This window comes from Neofelis nebulosa, chromosome 3, assembly GCF_028018385.1.
Source record: "Neofelis nebulosa isolate mNeoNeb1 chromosome 3, mNeoNeb1.pri, whole genome shotgun sequence".
In the NCBI taxonomy this organism is placed as follows: Eukaryota; Metazoa; Chordata; class Mammalia; order Carnivora; family Felidae; genus Neofelis; species Neofelis nebulosa.
The window spans coordinates 164,499,009-164,517,959 of NC_080784.1; the positions used below are offsets into that span (position 1 = coordinate 164,499,009).

The 18,951-nt window shown below is 37.4% G+C and overlaps 1 protein-coding gene across 24 annotated transcripts in view; it reads right to left on the reverse strand.

Annotated features, from left to right (window-relative positions):
* Positions 1-461: 461 nt before the first annotated feature.
* FIP1L1 (factor interacting with PAPOLA and CPSF1) overlaps positions 462-18,951 on the reverse strand; it is a 79,004-nt gene continuing 60,514 nt past the window's right edge. For all 24 annotated transcript variants that reach the window (XM_058722584.1, XM_058722596.1, XM_058722594.1 and 21 more), the window contains 5 exons: positions 18,376-18,430; positions 16,520-16,575; positions 8,941-9,154; positions 1,397-1,534; positions 462-825 (listed from right to left, as the gene is read on the reverse strand). In XM_058722584.1, coding sequence (XP_058578567.1) covers positions 678-825; positions 1,397-1,534; positions 8,941-9,154; positions 16,520-16,575; positions 18,376-18,430 — 611 coding nt within the window. In that variant the 3' untranslated portion in view covers positions 462-677. The remainder of the gene's footprint in view (positions 826-1,396; positions 1,535-8,940; positions 9,155-16,519; positions 16,576-18,375; positions 18,431-18,951) is intronic.

Here is an 18,951-nt window from a genome sequence, read left to right on the forward strand (position 1 = left end):
CCTTGGAAAAAGCATCAAGAAAGGCCAAACCAGCTTGACCCTGGCTCCTGCAGATAGCCGTGAAGCAGTTCAACTTTGTGTCACAGTGACGGGTATCTGTCCACGTGCCTGCTCTAGAAACTACACTTCGGGCAGGTTATTTCAGACACCACCCAAAGGCCTGTAGATTTTACTAATTTGGATATAAAAGTTCCCCATTTAGTTCCACTGAAAACCCATCAAAAAGTTGTGACATCAAGACCGTGTCTTGAGGTCTTCAGCCGCAGCAGCGCTGACAAAGACTGCCCTTAACTTTTGGACTCAGAGGTGCCTGTTGTAGCGCCATCTCTTAAGAGACTGGTATTTGATTAACTCAAGAAAATGATGGCCAAGGTGGAACCCTGACCTTCATCAGATACTGTGTACGTACACAGCTCTTTAAAATTCCCTGCTGAGTGACTCATTCACATTACTTTCTTGGATACAAAGTCATTGCTGTCTTTATTTTTTTTTTAAATATTACAAGACAAAGATTTTTAACTTAACATGAAAAATTCACTCTTTTATTTTGAGAAAAAGTTAACTTTTCATACTAACAGAACAAGATTAAAGGTAAATTTCTTAAACATCATCCAGAAAAATAACAAGATTTATGGTACACTTCTGGCCCTGACAGACACCCAAGGCCTTAGCCACGCCTATTCGGCAGGTGCAGCTTCGGTGCTCTCCTGTTCGGGGGCAGGCTCACTGCCAGCTTCCTTTCCTTCTTTGCTTCTTTTAGATTTTTTGTGCTTGTGTCTCCTGTGACTGTCTCCTTCTTCACTTTCATGGCGACGTCTACTATTACTGAAGGAAAAAAAGGTGTGTTCTTAAGTAGTGAGAAAAAAACCCCACTTTGTCTAGGTAAATTCTCAATATAATAATGGGTTTTAAATAAACCATTCTTTTTCTCAAGCACATTTTGAGGAGTAATCAGTTTCTGTGATTTTTATACAGATTATATTTACATTACAAGCTCCCCTTCCTGATATTATCCTAGAGTCTCAGAGCCCATATACTTTATTCAGAAAAACTATTACAAATTAGAAATGGAAGCACAAATCATAAAAGGAAATTATTTCTAGGGTTGACTTCTATGCCTATTTGCCCAAAGAATTTTTTAAGACTATTACTGGTTCACATGCTAAACCAAACCCTCTCCCAACAAGACAATGCAGCAAGTCTATGGGTATTAAATGCAGTCTTGTTAGATTTCAAAACCTCTGTTGAGCCTGTAAGAACCAACTGTTTCAACACCCTATTCTTAATCCTCCAACGAGGAACACATATGGTCTACCAGTTATTTGGAACTGTTTAACTTTCCAACGTCACACCAATGTCTCTTCGCTTCCAAGTGACTCACTATAAGAGAACAAACCTGCGAGATGACTTGTGTCTGGTGTCCTCCTTCTCTCTGTGTCGTCTCTCTCTGTGTCGTTCTTCTTTCTCTCGACTTGCTCTGTGACGCTCATACCCTCTTTCCGCATACTCCCTGTATCTGTATCGTTCTTCATCACTGAAATTGGAATAAAAACTTTTCATGACAACTGGACTAATTGAGTCTAAACCAGAAGCCTCCATGTTGTTGTTATTAGCATCTTATACAGAATAGATGCAAAATACATTTGTTGAACTGAGGAAAATGATGCCATTCCCCAATTATTACTAGATCTAATATAAAACAATTACATGTTAAAGGTCCAATTTTGTGCTTTCACAGTTATTGAGTAGAAATTTTATGTAACAATGAGGGTTTTTTCCCCCAAAAAACTGGGAGCATTAACAGATTTAAAATTTCATTGGCTTCATTTTCTTTTGTTCCTTTTAAAATTAACAGCATGTTTGTATATCTTAGCTTTCCAACCAAAACTCTTATATTTTTAGAATCTCTGTGTGCCCAAGATTTTATAAGTAAAAATACCTGGCTCACAATGGCTACAAGTGGAAAGTAGATGAAAGTGCTTAAGTCCTTCAATCACATGAAGAATACATTCATCTCATGAAGAAGTATGTAAGCCTGAAGAACAGAAGGACATCAAAGCAGCTTCCACAATATCCACACACAATGCAGGCAGAACTGCTTGTGGACACACAGTCTGACATCCCAGTTGCTTAATACTGTGGGTACGTGTGTGGCTGGGGACGGGCAGAGTCCCCTGGATGACAGCAAGTGCACACACCTCTGCTGCAGCTCCGTTTCCTGACTTTAGATCGAACGGACTGGTGAAGCTAGGACTCATGGCTAGAGTTGGACGGTAGTCTCTCTCTTTTTTTTAACTTCTCTAGACTGGTCCTCTTTTTGCGTCTCCTCACTTACGGTCTTCCCTCCAGCTTTCTCTTAACCTTTCCAATCTTTTTTTGGTGGTTGTTCACAGAGGTCAACACTTTCTACAACCTATTATCAGTAAACTCCCTTAGAATAAAAGTATCTTCTAGAACACTACACACACTAAAGGGCTCTGGTTTCTAGAAAGGTCTAATACAAATTATTAAATCAGTAACTTGCATGACGCATCAAGATGTTAAGGCATATGAGTAAAATAGGACACAGAATCAGTTAAAAGTATGAGCCACATGAAAGAAAAAGTCAACTTAATTATGGTCTCCTACCAAAAGTAATGATTCAGTAGTGCTACAACTAACAACTCCTATTATTGACCAAGTTCTTCCTGAGATACAGTAAACATTTCAAAAACTTACTAAAAAAAGTATACTGTATGTACCCACATGGATCCACATTTTCTGACCATAAACATATACTCTGTATTTGGACAGTGGAAGCATGGGGCCTGAAATGCAATGCTGTGCTGCATTAAGACGGGAAGTGCAGAACAGACCAAGGACCACATCTTGATCCTGCTACTGACTAAATGTGTGACCCAGGGTAAATTAGTTAACCTCTCTGGACCTGTTTTCTCATCTGTAAAACTGGCAAGTGTCATTTTCAAGGTTGTCGGAGAACTGGCACAACAGTGGGTCCTCAATAAATGGCAGCTAACATGCAGGCTCTCCCCATCTTCAGTCAATTCAGTGCTGAATTTTTTAGAAGCAGAGCCTTTTTCATAAAAGTGACTGACTCTCTTATAATGTTTCTGAAGGGGAATAACCATGACAAACGATTATCATAAATAGTATCCTCCATAAAAACGAGGCCTTCTTTGTATTGGGTTTACATAAAAATAACTAAGGTCAATTATCGCAATTTGTCATTTGTAACCTTCTTTTCTCTCTCATCCTAACACCAACTCTTGTTAGCTGTGAGGCCCCTAAGATTCTGAAGACAGCCACAGGATGTGGTGACAGAAGATTCGGCCTCACACACAGAACATAATGAGGATCTGTCCTTCCGTCCCCTTCTCTGATAAGCAGCTGTGGCGCAAAGGTTTCTCTAGGCCTGGAAATCATTACAGCTCACTTCAAACACCCTAAAATGACCAGCCTTCTTTCGGGCCCACACTTAAGCGGCCTAAAAAACAGATGTTGAGACTGGTCTATAATTTTCAAAACAGTGACCCTGTAATTTGTAAGATAACACACACTACATGCCTTATTTCAAAATGTCAGTCTTTAGGAAAACTGGCCCTTACTTTTATACTTCACTGGGGTTTTCCAGAGAACACTATTCCTGGGATAATCCAGAACACAAAATTCCTCTATCTTTCGCTGCTCTGTCCTTGAACTTTTAGTCAGATTTTGGTAAACACTGACTCCTGACGCCCTACAGCTTACCAATATGAAAATCAAATGTGGTTTAATTATTAACCGTTTTAAGTCTCCATAAAAACTCAGTAACATCTGTGCATGCGTGTATTTGAAACTGAAGAATCAGAGAATTTAGCCTCTATAAATGTATTATTTACACAAAGAATTTATGAACTCTAGCAAAGCAATTCAATTTAGTCTTCTTACGTATATCAAGTTTACATTCAGCACCTTGTGAACATGTACATTCTAGAAATAACTGTGCTATCTCAAATATATCCATTTGAATTACATAAGAAAAAATTCAGCTGCTGGGGCGCCTGGGTGGCTCAGTCAGTTAAGCGTCCAACTTCAACTCAGGTCATGATCTCACATTTTATGCGTTCGATCCCCACATCAGGCTCTGTGCTGACAGCTCAGGGCCTGGAGCCTGCTCTGGATTCTGTGTCTCCCTCTCTCTCTGCCCTCCTCCTGCTCATGCTCTCCCTCTCCCTCTCCCTCTCTCTCTCTCTCTCTCTCTCAAATAAACAAAAAAAATTTTTTTAAAAAAAGGAAACAATTCATTGCCTGAAAGTAATGCTCTTGAATTTAACAGAATTACGCACTATGTGGTCAAGGTTAACAGCACATATCCCATCGCACTATATTCATACCGAAACACAAAACCTACACACATACTTATGGTATCAACCTTTACTTATTTATACTTAATAAAATGTTATCAGCTCCTACAGTCACTATTAGGAGCTATAGGAAGGAAAAAGATGAATAAATAAAAGATGAATAAATCCTATTATTTCTTATGGCACTTTTTTTTTTTTTTTTTAGGTAACACTTAAAACTACTAACCCGTCCTAGTCCCCCTGACAACATTACATGCTTAAATCTGTAAGGATAGTGTGTGAGTATTTCTGTATCCTTAGCACATAGCTCTGTTCCTGGCATGTAACAGGGATCAGAAAATGTCAGTTACATGAATGAATGAATCACCTCCACCCACTGATAAAGAAAGTGCATACAGAGTAATAAGAAAAATAAAAAGTAACAGAATTTTTTAACTAATTTCAACACTAAAAAGGATTTTAAGTAATATCTCAACCACTTTTTTCAGTAGCCCGTATAGCTCTCTACCGTTGTCTTAATTTCTTCACACATCCATTTCCTCATCTGCCAAGTCAAAATTTAGATTAGATAATCGCTAAGGACCTTTTTGGAGTAAGAAGTCTATAATTACATGATCACATCTAACAAAACAAATGATGCCTGAATCAAGTATATGCTCACATCCTTAACTGATCTAGCAAAATCAGAAAACTGTCTATGTACATTTATCCCATCCATAAAAATAGCTGGTATAAAAAAAGTTATTTTGACTCATTTCATTCTATATTGTGATGGTACCAAGACTGTATATATATTTTTTAAATGTTTATTTTTGAGAGAGTGTGTGTGTGCACGCATATGCAGGGGGCACAGAAGGGGTGGAGGGACAGAGGATCTGAAGCGGGCTCTGTGCTGACAGTAGACAGTTCCATGCAGGGCTTTAACTCTAAACTGTGAGATCATGACCTGTGCCAAAGTCGGCTGCTTAACTGACTAAGCTGCCCAGGCACCCCACCAAGACTGATATTTTAACGAGATGCTAAAATTAATGCTTTCCTAATGATAAAGTTTGATTTTTCTTAATTTCAAAATCTGCCTAGCTAAAACAGAGTTTCACACAACAGCTTTCAAAACTGTCTTTACTATATTCATCTTCCTCCCCTGCAACGTATGGCATTTTATCATTGCATGTTAGGCATTAACTATACAAAGTGCTGGGAATACAGAAATGGAAGATGGTGGCCAACACCCTTAGACAGGCTTGCTAAGAAAGACATGCTTTAAAGAAGATACGCTAAATACTTAGCAAGTGAAGGAAATAATTCCATTTTTGGGGGGATTCAGAAAAGCTCACAGAAGACAGGAACAACATGAACGAGTATGGAACTATGGGGGATTTCCAAAATACCATCTAGTTCAGCATAGCTAAAACATGGGATATATTGGCTTGAGAGAGAACTGGGTGTTCTAAAATGTAGGAAGGTGTACTGGCCTGGGACCTGTAGATCATTAGGAGAATTCTGAATTATTCTCTAGACCAGCACACGTGCCAGTACCACGTCAGCGTATGAATTCTTTCCAGTGGCACAAAACGTTCTGAGGCATCGACTGCCACCCACAACTTCCAGAAACTTTCCTAAACGTGAACTGCGTAATGATACATACCAGCGGGTAAAGCATCATGCCGCTTCTCCAATCTCTTCTCTCACAATCCTTCCTAGCCCTTTACAAAAGGCATTCCTTTTACCAATTTTACTCTGATACATTGACTCAGGGTGCAAACACAATCATGGCATTAAAAATATCTAATTTAAGGGGTGCCTGGGTGGCTGAGTCGGTGGAGCGTCCGACTTCAGCTCAGGTCATGATCTCATGTTCTGTGAGTTCAAGCCCTGCGTCGGGCTCTGTGCTGACAGGTCGGAGCCTGGAGCCTGCTTCGGATTCTCTGTCTCCCTCTTTCTGACCCTCCCCCATTCATGATCTTTGTCTCAAAAATAAACATGAAAAAATTTTTTTTAGATATCTAATTTAAAATATTAATGTCAGATCTATTTTATTCAAGGAATAACAAAGCTTCTATAAGGCTTTCAGTCTTCCTATCTGACACATTTTTCTGTCAAGGATAAAATACGGAGTAAGAAATGGGAGTATTCTGTCTTCTGGGATGTCCTAACTTCAGATATACTGTATGTAAAGTAGTGTGGTGGAAGTCATAAACAATTTTCCTTGACCTAGTTAAAACAACAAACAAACAAAATCCATTGAAGTCCCTCTGAAGAAAAGCAAATCAAAAGTGTTGAGGGGCAGCATCTTATACTCATTTAAAGTGAACAAAAAAATGAAATCAGACTTCTTTTCTGATAAAAACTTGTGATTTGGCTGTCAGGATTGATGAGAGCTGTCTTTTACCGATTAAGTTATACGGTAGCTATTTTCCATAAATGGAATGAGGAAAAATTGCAACTCCAAGGTTTGCATGAAAATATTTAACAAAGTCTATTTTAAAGGCTATCTGCAAAGATGTATTAAAATGAACAATTCTTTCTGAGCATATTAAGTTTGAAAAGATGCATCTGGGGCGCATAGGTGGCTCAGTTGGTTGGGCCTCCGACTTTGGCTCAGGCCGTGATCTCGTGGTTTGTGAGTTCAAGCCCCGCGTGGGGGCTCTGTGCTGAGAGCTCAGAGCCTGGAGCCTGCTTCGGATTCCATGTCTCCTTCTCTCTCTGCCCTTCTCCCACTTACACTCTGTCTGTCCGTCTCTCTCTCTCTCTCTCTCGAAATAAATAAACATTGAAAAAATTAAAAAAAGAACATGCATCTAAAACTTTAAACGAGTATAACTGGAAGTTTTTTGAGAAGTCTTAGTAAACCCTTTTGGTGTTCTTTCATAAATTCTAGTTTTCTCAGTTTAAATTCCTGAATGCACTGGGTTGAATTGTGTCTCCTCCCGCCCCCTGAAAAAGATGAGTTCAAGCCCTAACCCCTATATCTGCGAATGTGACTATTTTTGGAAACAGGGCCTTTGCAGATGTAATTAAGTCAAGGTGAGGTCATACTGGATTTGGTTGCACCCTAATCCAATGACTGATATCCTTATAAGCAGAAATTTGGACAGAGACACAGAAGGGAAGATGAGACATGAAGACAGAAACACAAACTGGGGTGACGCATCTCAGAACCAAAAACACCGAGGACTGCTAACAACCACCAGAAGTTATAAGAAATGGAACAGATCATTCCTCACAGCCTATGAAAATGAGGAAGATAGGCTGGCACCTTGGTATCAGACCTGTAGCCTCCAGAACTGCAGAAAGGATACACTGTTGTTGTAGTCCACCAGGGTGTCGGACTTGGTAATGGCAGCCCAAGGAAACAGTTACACTGAGTAACAAATACTTTCACAAACCAGGAGGTTTCCAATTCTCTGCTTTCAATAAAGTTGAATAGCTGATAGAGCCGACAGATCCTTAAAAATAATTTTGATTAGGGGCACCTGGGTGCCTGCTGACAGCTCAGAGCCTGGAGCCCGCTTCAGATTCTGTGTCTCCCTCTCTCTCTGCCCCTCCCCTGCTCGTGCTGTCTGTCTGTCTGTCTCTCTCTCTCTCTCTCAAAAATAAATAAACATTAAAAAAATAATAGTTTTGATGACAGGTTACCTATGTAAATCTGGCATATCACTGAATCTACAGGTGCTCAATTAATTAACGACAGAGCCACAACAAAACTCCATCAATTCTCATTTAAGTATTTTATGTGAACAAGGCTTATGTATATATATAATTTTTTTTTAGAAGAAACATAATTAATGGAAAAGTCTGTTTTTTCCTAGCCACAGTAATATTCACTCATGAATACATATACTTAATTGGGGATGGGTTTTGGAAAGTCCTCCATAACATTAAGGGATGTAGTTCCACTAAATTATTTTCAAAGGTTGTTCTATCTATATATATTTAAATAAGTAATAATTAAAATGAGGGGAAAATTTTTTTAAATACTTAATCTTACAGTCATAAATTTTTTAGACATTTAAACTTACCATAGGTATGCTGCAAGAAAAATGGATAGAATGATCCATTTTTAAAAACTTATTCAAGAATAAAAATATTTTACAGAGGAATAAAATTCTTTGGGGAAAGTTGCTCAGAAATAAGAATTCAAACAGAGAAATGTGAAATTTCCAACTGTTAAAAGAGAGTCTGTTACATGCATTTTTACAAAATATGATGACGAGGTTTAGCAAATCACTATAATGCTCTTAACCCACTGGTATGTTTAAAATTTGAGTGATTTTATTTTAAAATTGTAATGTTTATAATATACTGGAAATTATCTCTTGCCAACTATTTAAACTTAAGATAAAAATCTTAGATGAAAAGATAAAAATATTTTCAAATTCCTTTAAGGAAGAAGTGAACAAATTGAAGATTATTGTTTTGCATAATGGAAAGCATCTAGGAATTTAAAAAGCCTTAACACTTTTCATTGTATAGTTATACTAACTACTCTTAAAGCAATCCTTTCCCAAGTGAATTAGATTTTCCATCCTTGCACCAAATATAAATTCTAAAGTGTACATGAAATACATGTGTACGAATTCCTGCACATTCAACAAACCTGTTAAAAACACTTGGTGTAGGACTGTGATCACGCTCCCGCTCTCTCTCTCTGGTGCGCTCTCTTTCTCTGTCTCGATCGCGGTCTCGCTCCCGGTCTCGGTCTCTGTCTCTATCTCGGTCTTTCTCTCTTCTTGCGTAATAGTCCCACTGCTTGCTGGTATCCACAAGACTAGGCCATGAAGGAGCAGAACCAGGAAGGTGGGGAAAGGCAACTAAAGAAAAAGACAAAAACATTTCAAAACAAAAGTTATGGCACTTAAACAAAACGAGACAAAACTCTACTGAAAAACAAGACAAAACTCCCACCAAAAATGTTTCATCTATAGATTATAATGGAAACCTAGGTTATAAATAGAAAAGAGAAATAATGCATGGTAAATACCCATAGTTTGGGGTAACATCCAGAAACAAACCTTAAAGCCCTAACATACAAAGACAGGAACCAGAATTAGATACACCACAAACTTTCCAATACTAAAAACATAAACCAGACATCTTCAAAGTGTTGAGAGAAAGTAATGGTCAACCTAGAAAGATACCCTAAACAAAATTAAATCTCAAGAATAAGAATAAAACAAAGACATTCACAGATTCAAAAATGAGCAAAAGTGGGGGCGCCTGGGTGGCTCAGTCGATTAAGCAGGTGACACTTGATTGCGGCTTAGGTCATGATCTCATGTTTCACTGAGTTTGAACCCAGCATCAAGCTCTGCACTCACAGCACGGAGCCGGCTTCGGATCCTCTGTCTTCCTCACTGCCCTTTCCCCTTCACACGCATGCTCTCTCCCTCTCAAAAGTGAATACACATTAAAAAAAATTTTTTTTTAAATGAGCAGAAGTTTTAACAGACTTCACCAAAAGAACTTCTATGAAATATATACATAATACATTCCAAAAATAACCACTAAAATAATAGAAACAAAATGTATAATTTCAAAACACTACAAGGAAAAATAGAATTTAAAAAAATATCTGAAAAACTCAGTTCAAAAAGACCTGGAAAGGATGAGGGTTAGAGAAGACAAGTTTGATCAGTTCAATAATCACAGTAATTCAAGAGACTGAATCCACTAGTTAAACGAAAGAGTTTGATTAGTACTTTGAAAAACTATGAAAACAAAAAAACAAAACCTCTAATATTCTGAACATAAAGGACATAAAAACAACAAAATGGTTGAAAGCAGAAAGATGGGAGGAACAGGAAAATACCAATCCCCCTAATCTCTGTAGCTCTTCAGAAACAGCTAGATTAACAACAAAGCAGACTCACAAAGAAGGATTACCTGGACAGAAAGGGCCACGAAAAGGGAATAGACGATGCATCTCACCAAGAGACAGAACTAAACTTCCAGGTGGCTAACAAACAAGCTTAAATTTTTAGAGAGTAAAATAGCTTGAATATATAGAAATAAAAAAATCCACCTTGATCATGGAAGATTAACATAACTGCTCTCAATTACTGCCAGTATAAGCAGACAAAACAATTTCACTACAGATAATAGAAGATTTGAGCAAAACACTGTTAACAGGCTTGATTTAATGAATATAATAAAATACTGCCCAAAACAGCTAAATAATAATCATTCTTCTCAAGCACATATGAAACACTTATAAAAGTACATTATGTACTTTCATAAGTAAAATAGACAACCTAATCTCTATACATTTCAAATTAAAGACACATTTCTGAAAATGCAGGGGTAAAAAAAAATTTTAAATCATTTAGGAACTGAACATAAAAATATGACATCAAAAGTATAGGGATGCAAACTGTTCTGGAGAGAAATTTAATCTTAAAAAACATTAGATGCATTAGAAAAGATGGAAGTCTAAAGCTTAAGAACTTAGACACAAACAGAATAATCATACAAAAAGGAGATAATAAAGATAAAGTAGAATAGAAAAGAACCATACAATAAGAAAAAAAACTGAAAGGTGGTTTTTGAAGACTAGACAAAACATAACAATATTCTGACAAGATTAAGAAAAAAAGAGGCCACATAATCAAAACCAAAAAAACCACAATTACAGATGTTACAGAGATTAAGAATACAGAGGATATACTTTATACCTATGCATTTAAAAACTTAGCTGAAATGGACTAATTTCAAATGATCAATCAATAATTTACCAAAACGTGACTCAAGAATGGAAAGAAATCTTCACTGCTCCCCTAACTATGAAAGACATTGATCAGTAACTTGAAACCTTCCCAAGACACTAGATCATTTTTACAGTTGAGTTTTACTAATTTATAAGGTACAGACCATTCTAATGTATAAACTTCAAAGAATAGAAAAAAAGATTATTCTCTAACTTATCCCACGTGGCTTGTTAATACCCAAACCAGTTAAAGACAATACAAATAAAGAAAAATTATAGGCTAATCTTACATACGAACATAGATGTCAAAATCCTAAATCAATCAATGTTTATTATTATTTTTTTAAAGATAACTAATCATGACCATGTTAGGTTTATCTTAGCAAATAAACAGTGACTTAATGTTAGAAAAATTTAGAAATTTACCACATTAGCAGATTAGAGAAGAAAAACGGTATGGTTATCTCAGAAAGCATTTGATTAAAACTCAAAATCCATTCAGTTTAAAGGCTCTTGAAAACTTTCCTTGATCTGATATAGGACTCCATCAAAAACCAAATAGCAAAAAAAGCCTGGTAGTAAAAATGTAAAAGCATTTTCCTTAAAAATAAAGGGCGGGGGGTGTGGGGGGTGGGGGTGGGGGTGGGGTTTATAAGACAAGAACTCCACTTTCAGTACTCCAACATTATAAAGAGATGCTGGTCAGAACAGTTAAGAACCCTCCCACAAAGCAAACAAACAAACAAGAAACAGGGAGGGAAGCAAGAATCTGAAAAGTAACAAAATCATTATCTGCAGATATGTATTACAGGCTAAAAAGCCTTTATAGACAAATTATACTGAGTTCAACAGATAACTGGCTACAAGATCAATATACATATTGATTACTATATACATACTATATGTATAAATAGAACAAATACCAATCCTATTTCTAATTAATTTTTTTTTCTTTCAACATTTATTTATTTTTGGGACAGAGAGAGACAGAGCATGAACAGGGGAGGGGCAGAGAGAGAGGGAGACACAGAATCGGAAACAGGCTCCAGGCTCTGAGCCATCAGCCCAGAGCCTGACGCGGGGCTCGAACTCACGGACCGCGAGATCGTGACCTGGCTGAAGTCAGACGCCCAACCGACTGCGCCACCCAGGCGCCCCGACCAATCCTATTTCTAAATACAACCAAATACAAAACAGGAAGTTCGAATGAATATATCACTTAAAACAACAAAAACATTAGATACCAATGACTAAATCTAACCAAAGATGTGCAAAAATTGTGTAAAGATAATTATAGCACTTGACTGAAATATATTAAAGAACATCTCCATAAATAGAGTCCTTGTTCGTTGATGGACTCAATGCTGTAAAATACAAATTCCACACAAAATGATCTAAGCATCAATGTAATTCCAATCTAGTTTACAAACAGCAAGGACTCTGGAGCCAGGCTGCCTGGTTTCAGCTCCTGATTCTGCCACTTATTCTGTGGTACCAGGGAAACCACTTAATCTGGCTGTTCTTCAATTACTTCATCCATAAAATGGGAATAGTAACAGTACACCTGCTTTAAAAGCTGTCAGGACTACATGAGTTAACAGCGTTTTGTCTAAAGTAAGCATAACATAAATGTCACTAATCTAAATCTCAAAACAGTTGTTCATGGAACTTCCAAAGCTGATTTCAGAATGGATATGTAAGAGCAATGGCACCAGAATACTTCTGAAGCAGAATAGGTAGATTTTGCTGAACCAGACAGGAGATTTACTATAAAACTCAGTAATTAAGCTAATGTGGCATTATTAGCAAAGGAGAGTTAGTCAAGTCTAAGAAGCCATGAAACAGATCCAAGCGTACATGGAAACCTGATGGATGGGACATTATAAATCCCTCAAGGAGGATAAACTATTCAACAAATAACACTGGGACAATTATATCATTACCTTATAACACAGGCAAAAATGAACACCAGATGGCTTAAGGACATACATGAAAAACAAAATCTGAAAACATTTTTGGGGAAAAAAACCTTGAGATGGAGAAAGTCACAGTTCAAATGTGAATCCAATTATATTTTTTTAAGTTTATTTATTTTGAGACCGAGCAAGTACAAGCAGGGTAGGGACTGAGAGAGAGGGGAGAGAGAGAATCCCAAGCAGGCTCCACACTGTCAGTGCAGAGCCTGATGCGGTGCTTGAACCCACAAACTGAGATCATGACCTGAGCTGAAACCAAGAGTTGGATGCTTAACCGACGGAAACCACCCAGGCACCCCAAATATGAACCCAATTAAAATGTAGTATGATTTTACAGTTGATGAAGTCTAAGAAAAAAAAAGGTAATTTCAATTTGCCATTGGAACTTTCTCCTTTGCAGGGCTTGAGTGTTATAATTATCTCTATACAATATTTATATAGTCCTAATAATGTAAATATGGTTTATTGTTCAGCTTTCAGAATAAAAAATTTGTCAGGGCACAGACAGTTTGGGTTATAGGACAGAATATAAATGTTCCTAAGCAGAAGTATGGCTGACCAAAGCTGGCAGGCAGAGGGGGAAGAAGAGGTGAAGGCCTGGAAATTTGCCTGGTGATAGGTACTTGATAGTACATGAAACCAAGGACATGTAGATAACAGAAAGAGGTACAAAAATAGTCATAACTTCACTGGTGGGGAAAAGAGAGGGGTAGTGATGGTAAGTGAGCAAAGTACACGTCTATCATAAGAGGATGATAACAGATGGTATCTATAGTTATATAAATCAAGAAATAGAGTGATAAGCTTATATACAAATGCTATGCAGACCATCAGAAGAACTAAAAAGCATCAAAAATGCTGGTCTCTGCAGTTCTTTGATACTTCTCCCAAATACTTTTTAACTGGGTCTTACTTTATAAGCACAATATATTTATTCATTTTGAGAGAGAGTGTGTGTGAATGTGCATGAGCAGGGGAGGGGAGGAGGGAAGGGGGGAGGGGAGGAGGGAAGGGGGGAGGGGAGGAGGGAAGGGGGGGAGGGAGGGAGGGAGGGAGGGAGAGAGAGAGAGAGAGAGAGAGAGAGAGAGAGAGAGAGAGAGAGAGAAAGAGAGAGAGACAGAGACAATCCCAAGCAGGCTCTGTGCTTTTACCGCACAGCCTGACATGGGGCTCAATCCCATGAACCATGAGATCATGACCTGAGCCAAAATTAAGAGTCAGACGCTCAATCGACTGAGCTACCCAGGTGCCATGAGCACATTCTTAATATATTAACATGCACATCAAGAAAAATTAGTAAGCAGTGTTTGAGGATAAATTACAAAATCCTAAAATAAATTAACAAAGGTAAAACAGAATTACCAACATAGAGGAAGATGTATCATCATCTTCATTCCAAAGCTTTGTTTGATTAGGATGAAGAAAACTCCTTTCTTCTCATTAATTTTTGCAATATGCTTTATAACTGTTATTACTAAAGAAGTCCTTCATATTTAAAAAAAATGCTTCTGGAGAGGTGTTGGGGTTGGAAAGAGTGAAAAGAAAACTCTTGCTAATATACTGATTAAAAATTTGCATATATTACTTTGAGAAAAAGCTAAATGCTTAATAAATACTAAATAATGAAATCTTCCACAAGGAAACTGTATAGGTAACCTCAAGAATGAAGTCTTACTCCTTCTAATATGGGCTATTCCTCATGTTTATGTGTACGGAAACAAATATACAAGGAATCTCACGAAAAAGAAAATGACAAGTGCCTTAAAAAAGGTAAAAATAAAATTTTAAATAATTAAACAAGTAATGGGTGCCAAGGCCTTACATATTATGGGCATTGTGCTGAGCCCTTTATGCTCAAACTTTATTTTACAGAGCAGGAAAAGGATTTAGGTTATTTAAGTTATCCCAAGTTACAAGGATAAGATAGACACAGGACCCACCCCCAGGCTAACTGAAGGGCCTGTGCTTTAACAATCAAGCTACCCTGCCTCAAATTGCAGAAAAGAGAGAGAACTCGGAGCTTGCTGGAGATGGTGGGGATCATCATAAAAATCACAGCTAATTTTTGAGGGTTTATTAAATGGTAGGACGAAGGTGCTTTAATGTAGTCTCACTAAGTTTAATAGCTGAAGATCTATGAAAGTCACATAAATAATGAGAGGGAAAAGTAAGACTCCAACCTAAGGAGCAGGACTTCCTGGGAGCACAGCAAGAACTAATAAACAAACCAACAAACCAATAAAAGGCTGTATAATCACTGAAACAAGTCAACAGAAACAACCACCTTTTGATGTGAATAAAGGGCATACGTATAGTCTGGACAAGGTGGGTCTGAAGGACAGTACAACACCCTGGTACAGATACCTACCTGGTAAATGGATGTAGATGACTGACACCTGACCTACTACCAAGATTTGTAACTTCTACTGTGCAAATGCCTTTGGGGGATTTCAATGTTCTCCATCCCCAGTGGTACTACCTGAATACAAGACACCATCATTTCTTCCCCGGATTATTCCAGTAGGTTCTTGTTCCCCAAATCAAGCAGCATTTTTGCCATTCCTCCTTCCATCCACCCTACAAATCCACAATTTCCTCACAGTAAGTAGCCAACATGGACCTTTTTCAAATGTAAGTCTAGCAATTTCATAGCTCAGCATAGAACTAAATGGCTCCTCACAGCCCTCTGAATAAGGTTGAAAATCTATACAGCATGGCTATCACACCTTGCACAACCTCCTATCTCCTCTCTAAACATTCATCATGCAATCTCTACACTCCAGCCACACCAGACTTCTTTCAGTTCATGCCTACCAGGTTCTCTCTCACCCCTATGCCTCTGAACATGATTTCAATCTCAAATAACATTATCTCCCTCTCCACCCCTTCTGGAGTGGGAGACCCCCTCCACTATGCTCCCATAACACCTTCTTCTGTCACCTGGCTGTTCCTCACCAGGCTATAAATTTGATAAGGGTTTATAGCTTACTGTGTCCCTAAAATTAGTGCAGTGCATAGCACTTTTAAAATAAATGAATGGATGATCAAGAGATCTAAGCAGAAGGCGGTATCAGAAGCCCCTAGAATGGATTACTTTGTAAAGAATGAACAGGAAAGAAGACCTAGCCAAATGATCTAGAAGAAAAAAACAGGGGAAGAGGAGAACAAGGTTAGCTGGATGACCTGAAGCAAGAAACAAAAAGATTATGAACGAAGTTTGAGACAATTTGCTGACAAATCCTAAATCCTTTTAGGAAAAGGCAAGGTACAAATATCCATGCTGTCACCATTTACTAATTTTTAAGAGTACAGTTGATAAAAAATGAAAATTCTTCTGTAAAGTAACCTAGAATGTAAGACATAGTTATTCTTTTAGTTAATATTTTTTAATTGCTCTATAAGATAGTACTTTAAACCATAGAAGTATGTTTTTATTGCTTTAAAAATATTTAAATACTGGTTCAGACTGAATCTGGGCAGCTAAAAATAACACTTACCATTGCCATATGGAAAAGCACGTGCAGAACGACTATCGTAACCAGAGGAATGTCCACTGTTGAAGAAAAATGTATTTTTATGTGTTGCAAATAAGTTCTAAATTTTAACAGTTTGGTGCAAATGCAAAACATCAAGGCAGAATTATGTCTTTCATTTAACTACCATATAATGATAAACCTTAATTCTGTAATTTAACTTTATAATACAAAAACAGGCTTTTAACCTGAAAACATATTAAACCTAATACCCACTTGTAAAAAAAATATAGCTTCCTAGTACTTTTAATGTGAACACAATTCAGCTTGATTCCCAAGATAAGAGAAAACTTTGAGACTAACAGAGTACTTGAGACTTTGCTAAAATTTAATCTTAAAAAAAGAAAACAACAGGTTTTGGGGGCACCTGGGTGGCTCAGTCGGTTAAGCATCCGACTTCGGCCCAGGTCATGATCTCATGGTTTGTGAGTTCGAGCCCCGCGTCGGGCTCTGTGCTGACAGCTTGGAGTCTGGAGCCTGCTTCAGATTCTGTGTCTCCCTCTCTTTCTGCCCCTCCCCAGCTCATGCTCACACTCTGTCTCTGTCAAAAATAAATAAACTTAAACAACAGGTTTTAGGGTGCCTGAGTGGCTCAGTCGATTAAACGTCTGTCTCTTGATTTCAGCTCAGGCCACTGTCTCGAGGTTCATGAGACTGAGTCCTGCAACAGTCTCCATGCTGAACCTGCTTCAGATTCTCTCTCTCCCTCTCTCTCTGCCCCTTCCCCACTTGTACTCTCTCTCAAATAAAAAAAAAAAAAAAAAAGGGTTTTAATGATTCAGAAATTCAGCCCCACTGACAGGATAAACAAATAATACTTTTTAACATTTGTTGATTGAGAAAAATATTTAACAAGGATGCAATAAAATTAAATCCTTATATTCTCACAATTAAGACTGGGCTTTATCATTTCCTTTTTGAAAATTATGTGTGGTTTGATGCTATTGATGTAAAGTTCTCACAATTTTTCTATTAATAGAATTTGGATCATTTTTCAGAAATACACTATTTTCATCAAATTTACTTGGTACTTTAGAGGAAATAGTAATGGCTACCATTTTTTATTGATTTCTATCTGCCAAGAATTGTGCTGATTGTCCTATTCACTCGCTGTTTTAATCTTCACAACTCTATCTAAACACCATTTGGCAAAAGGGGAAACTGAGTCTCAAAGAATAGTTATGAACCTTGCCTAGCAACACAAAACTAGGGAATCCTGAAGCCAAACTCTGAGCCAGATCGGAGACTTACAAAACCTATATTGTTCAACACCATATTGCCATCTATGTAAATAAATGGCATCTCTGTAAAGAGGTAAATACTCTCTAGTACAGTACTCCTAGTGCTGCAGGGCATAAAAAATAAGGCTACTGCCATGTAGAATGGATCCAATCTTCCTTTGTGAAAGCGGAGTTCCTGCAGGCTCATAAAGAATCGGGCAGCTTTTATTATGGTCCCCATTAAGAACTGTCCTTAATCATAAAACAGACGTGCATTATTCATGATTACTAGTCATCTGTAGACACCACAAAAATGACTGCAGCCACGTTTTTACCAATCTAGGAATTTCTTTCATCAGTGTGTCATAAATCAAACCAAGATATTTCAAAATACTATCATTCGGTTTTCTCTGTGCTGTGTTGTTACGGGACTATAGGTCCAACGTCTTACATAAAAGTAGCTAACCCAGATCTAGACTCAGGCACTACTTCATGTTTACAAAATTAAATCTCTGAAAATATCACCAAGATACGTATGTGACTTTTCTGTCAAAAGTCTACAAGTGATAAAAAAGTTTTATACTATCCATACTGATTTACCTTTCTATTGTTGGGATAAGAGATGGAGGTGGAGCGCCTGGTGGAGGAGGAAAACCTGAAACATTCAATCATAAGATAAAAAAAGTTAATAGAAAGTCCATTTAATGTCAAGTATGAAACAAAGTTGCTGCGTATCACTAAATTTCTCTGGGGACATAACGTGCTTCTCTATGTTATAATGGACAGAAAAAATGAAGCTTAAACTTATAAACAGATTTTTTGAGCAAGAAAACTTTAAGAACAGTCTGGTCTAATACACAGAGCACAAACTGGGAGTCAGGACACCCGGTCATATTTTCAGCACCACACACAGCCCATTTTGTGAGTATGAGAAAGTCAATCTCAATGCCTTACCTTATCCATATATAAACGGTAGTAGTGTTGCCACCAGATATGTTATACTTGAAATACTTTTGAAGAAAAGCAAATAAAATAGCATTTACCTCTTTCAAAAAATATTTTGTTTTAGATGTATAGAAATTTCCTTAAAATTATAATTTTTAAATAAAATCTTACCAGTAAATATATAAATGCTTAAGGCTGAGAACATCCATCATAAAATATGTTTTAGATAGC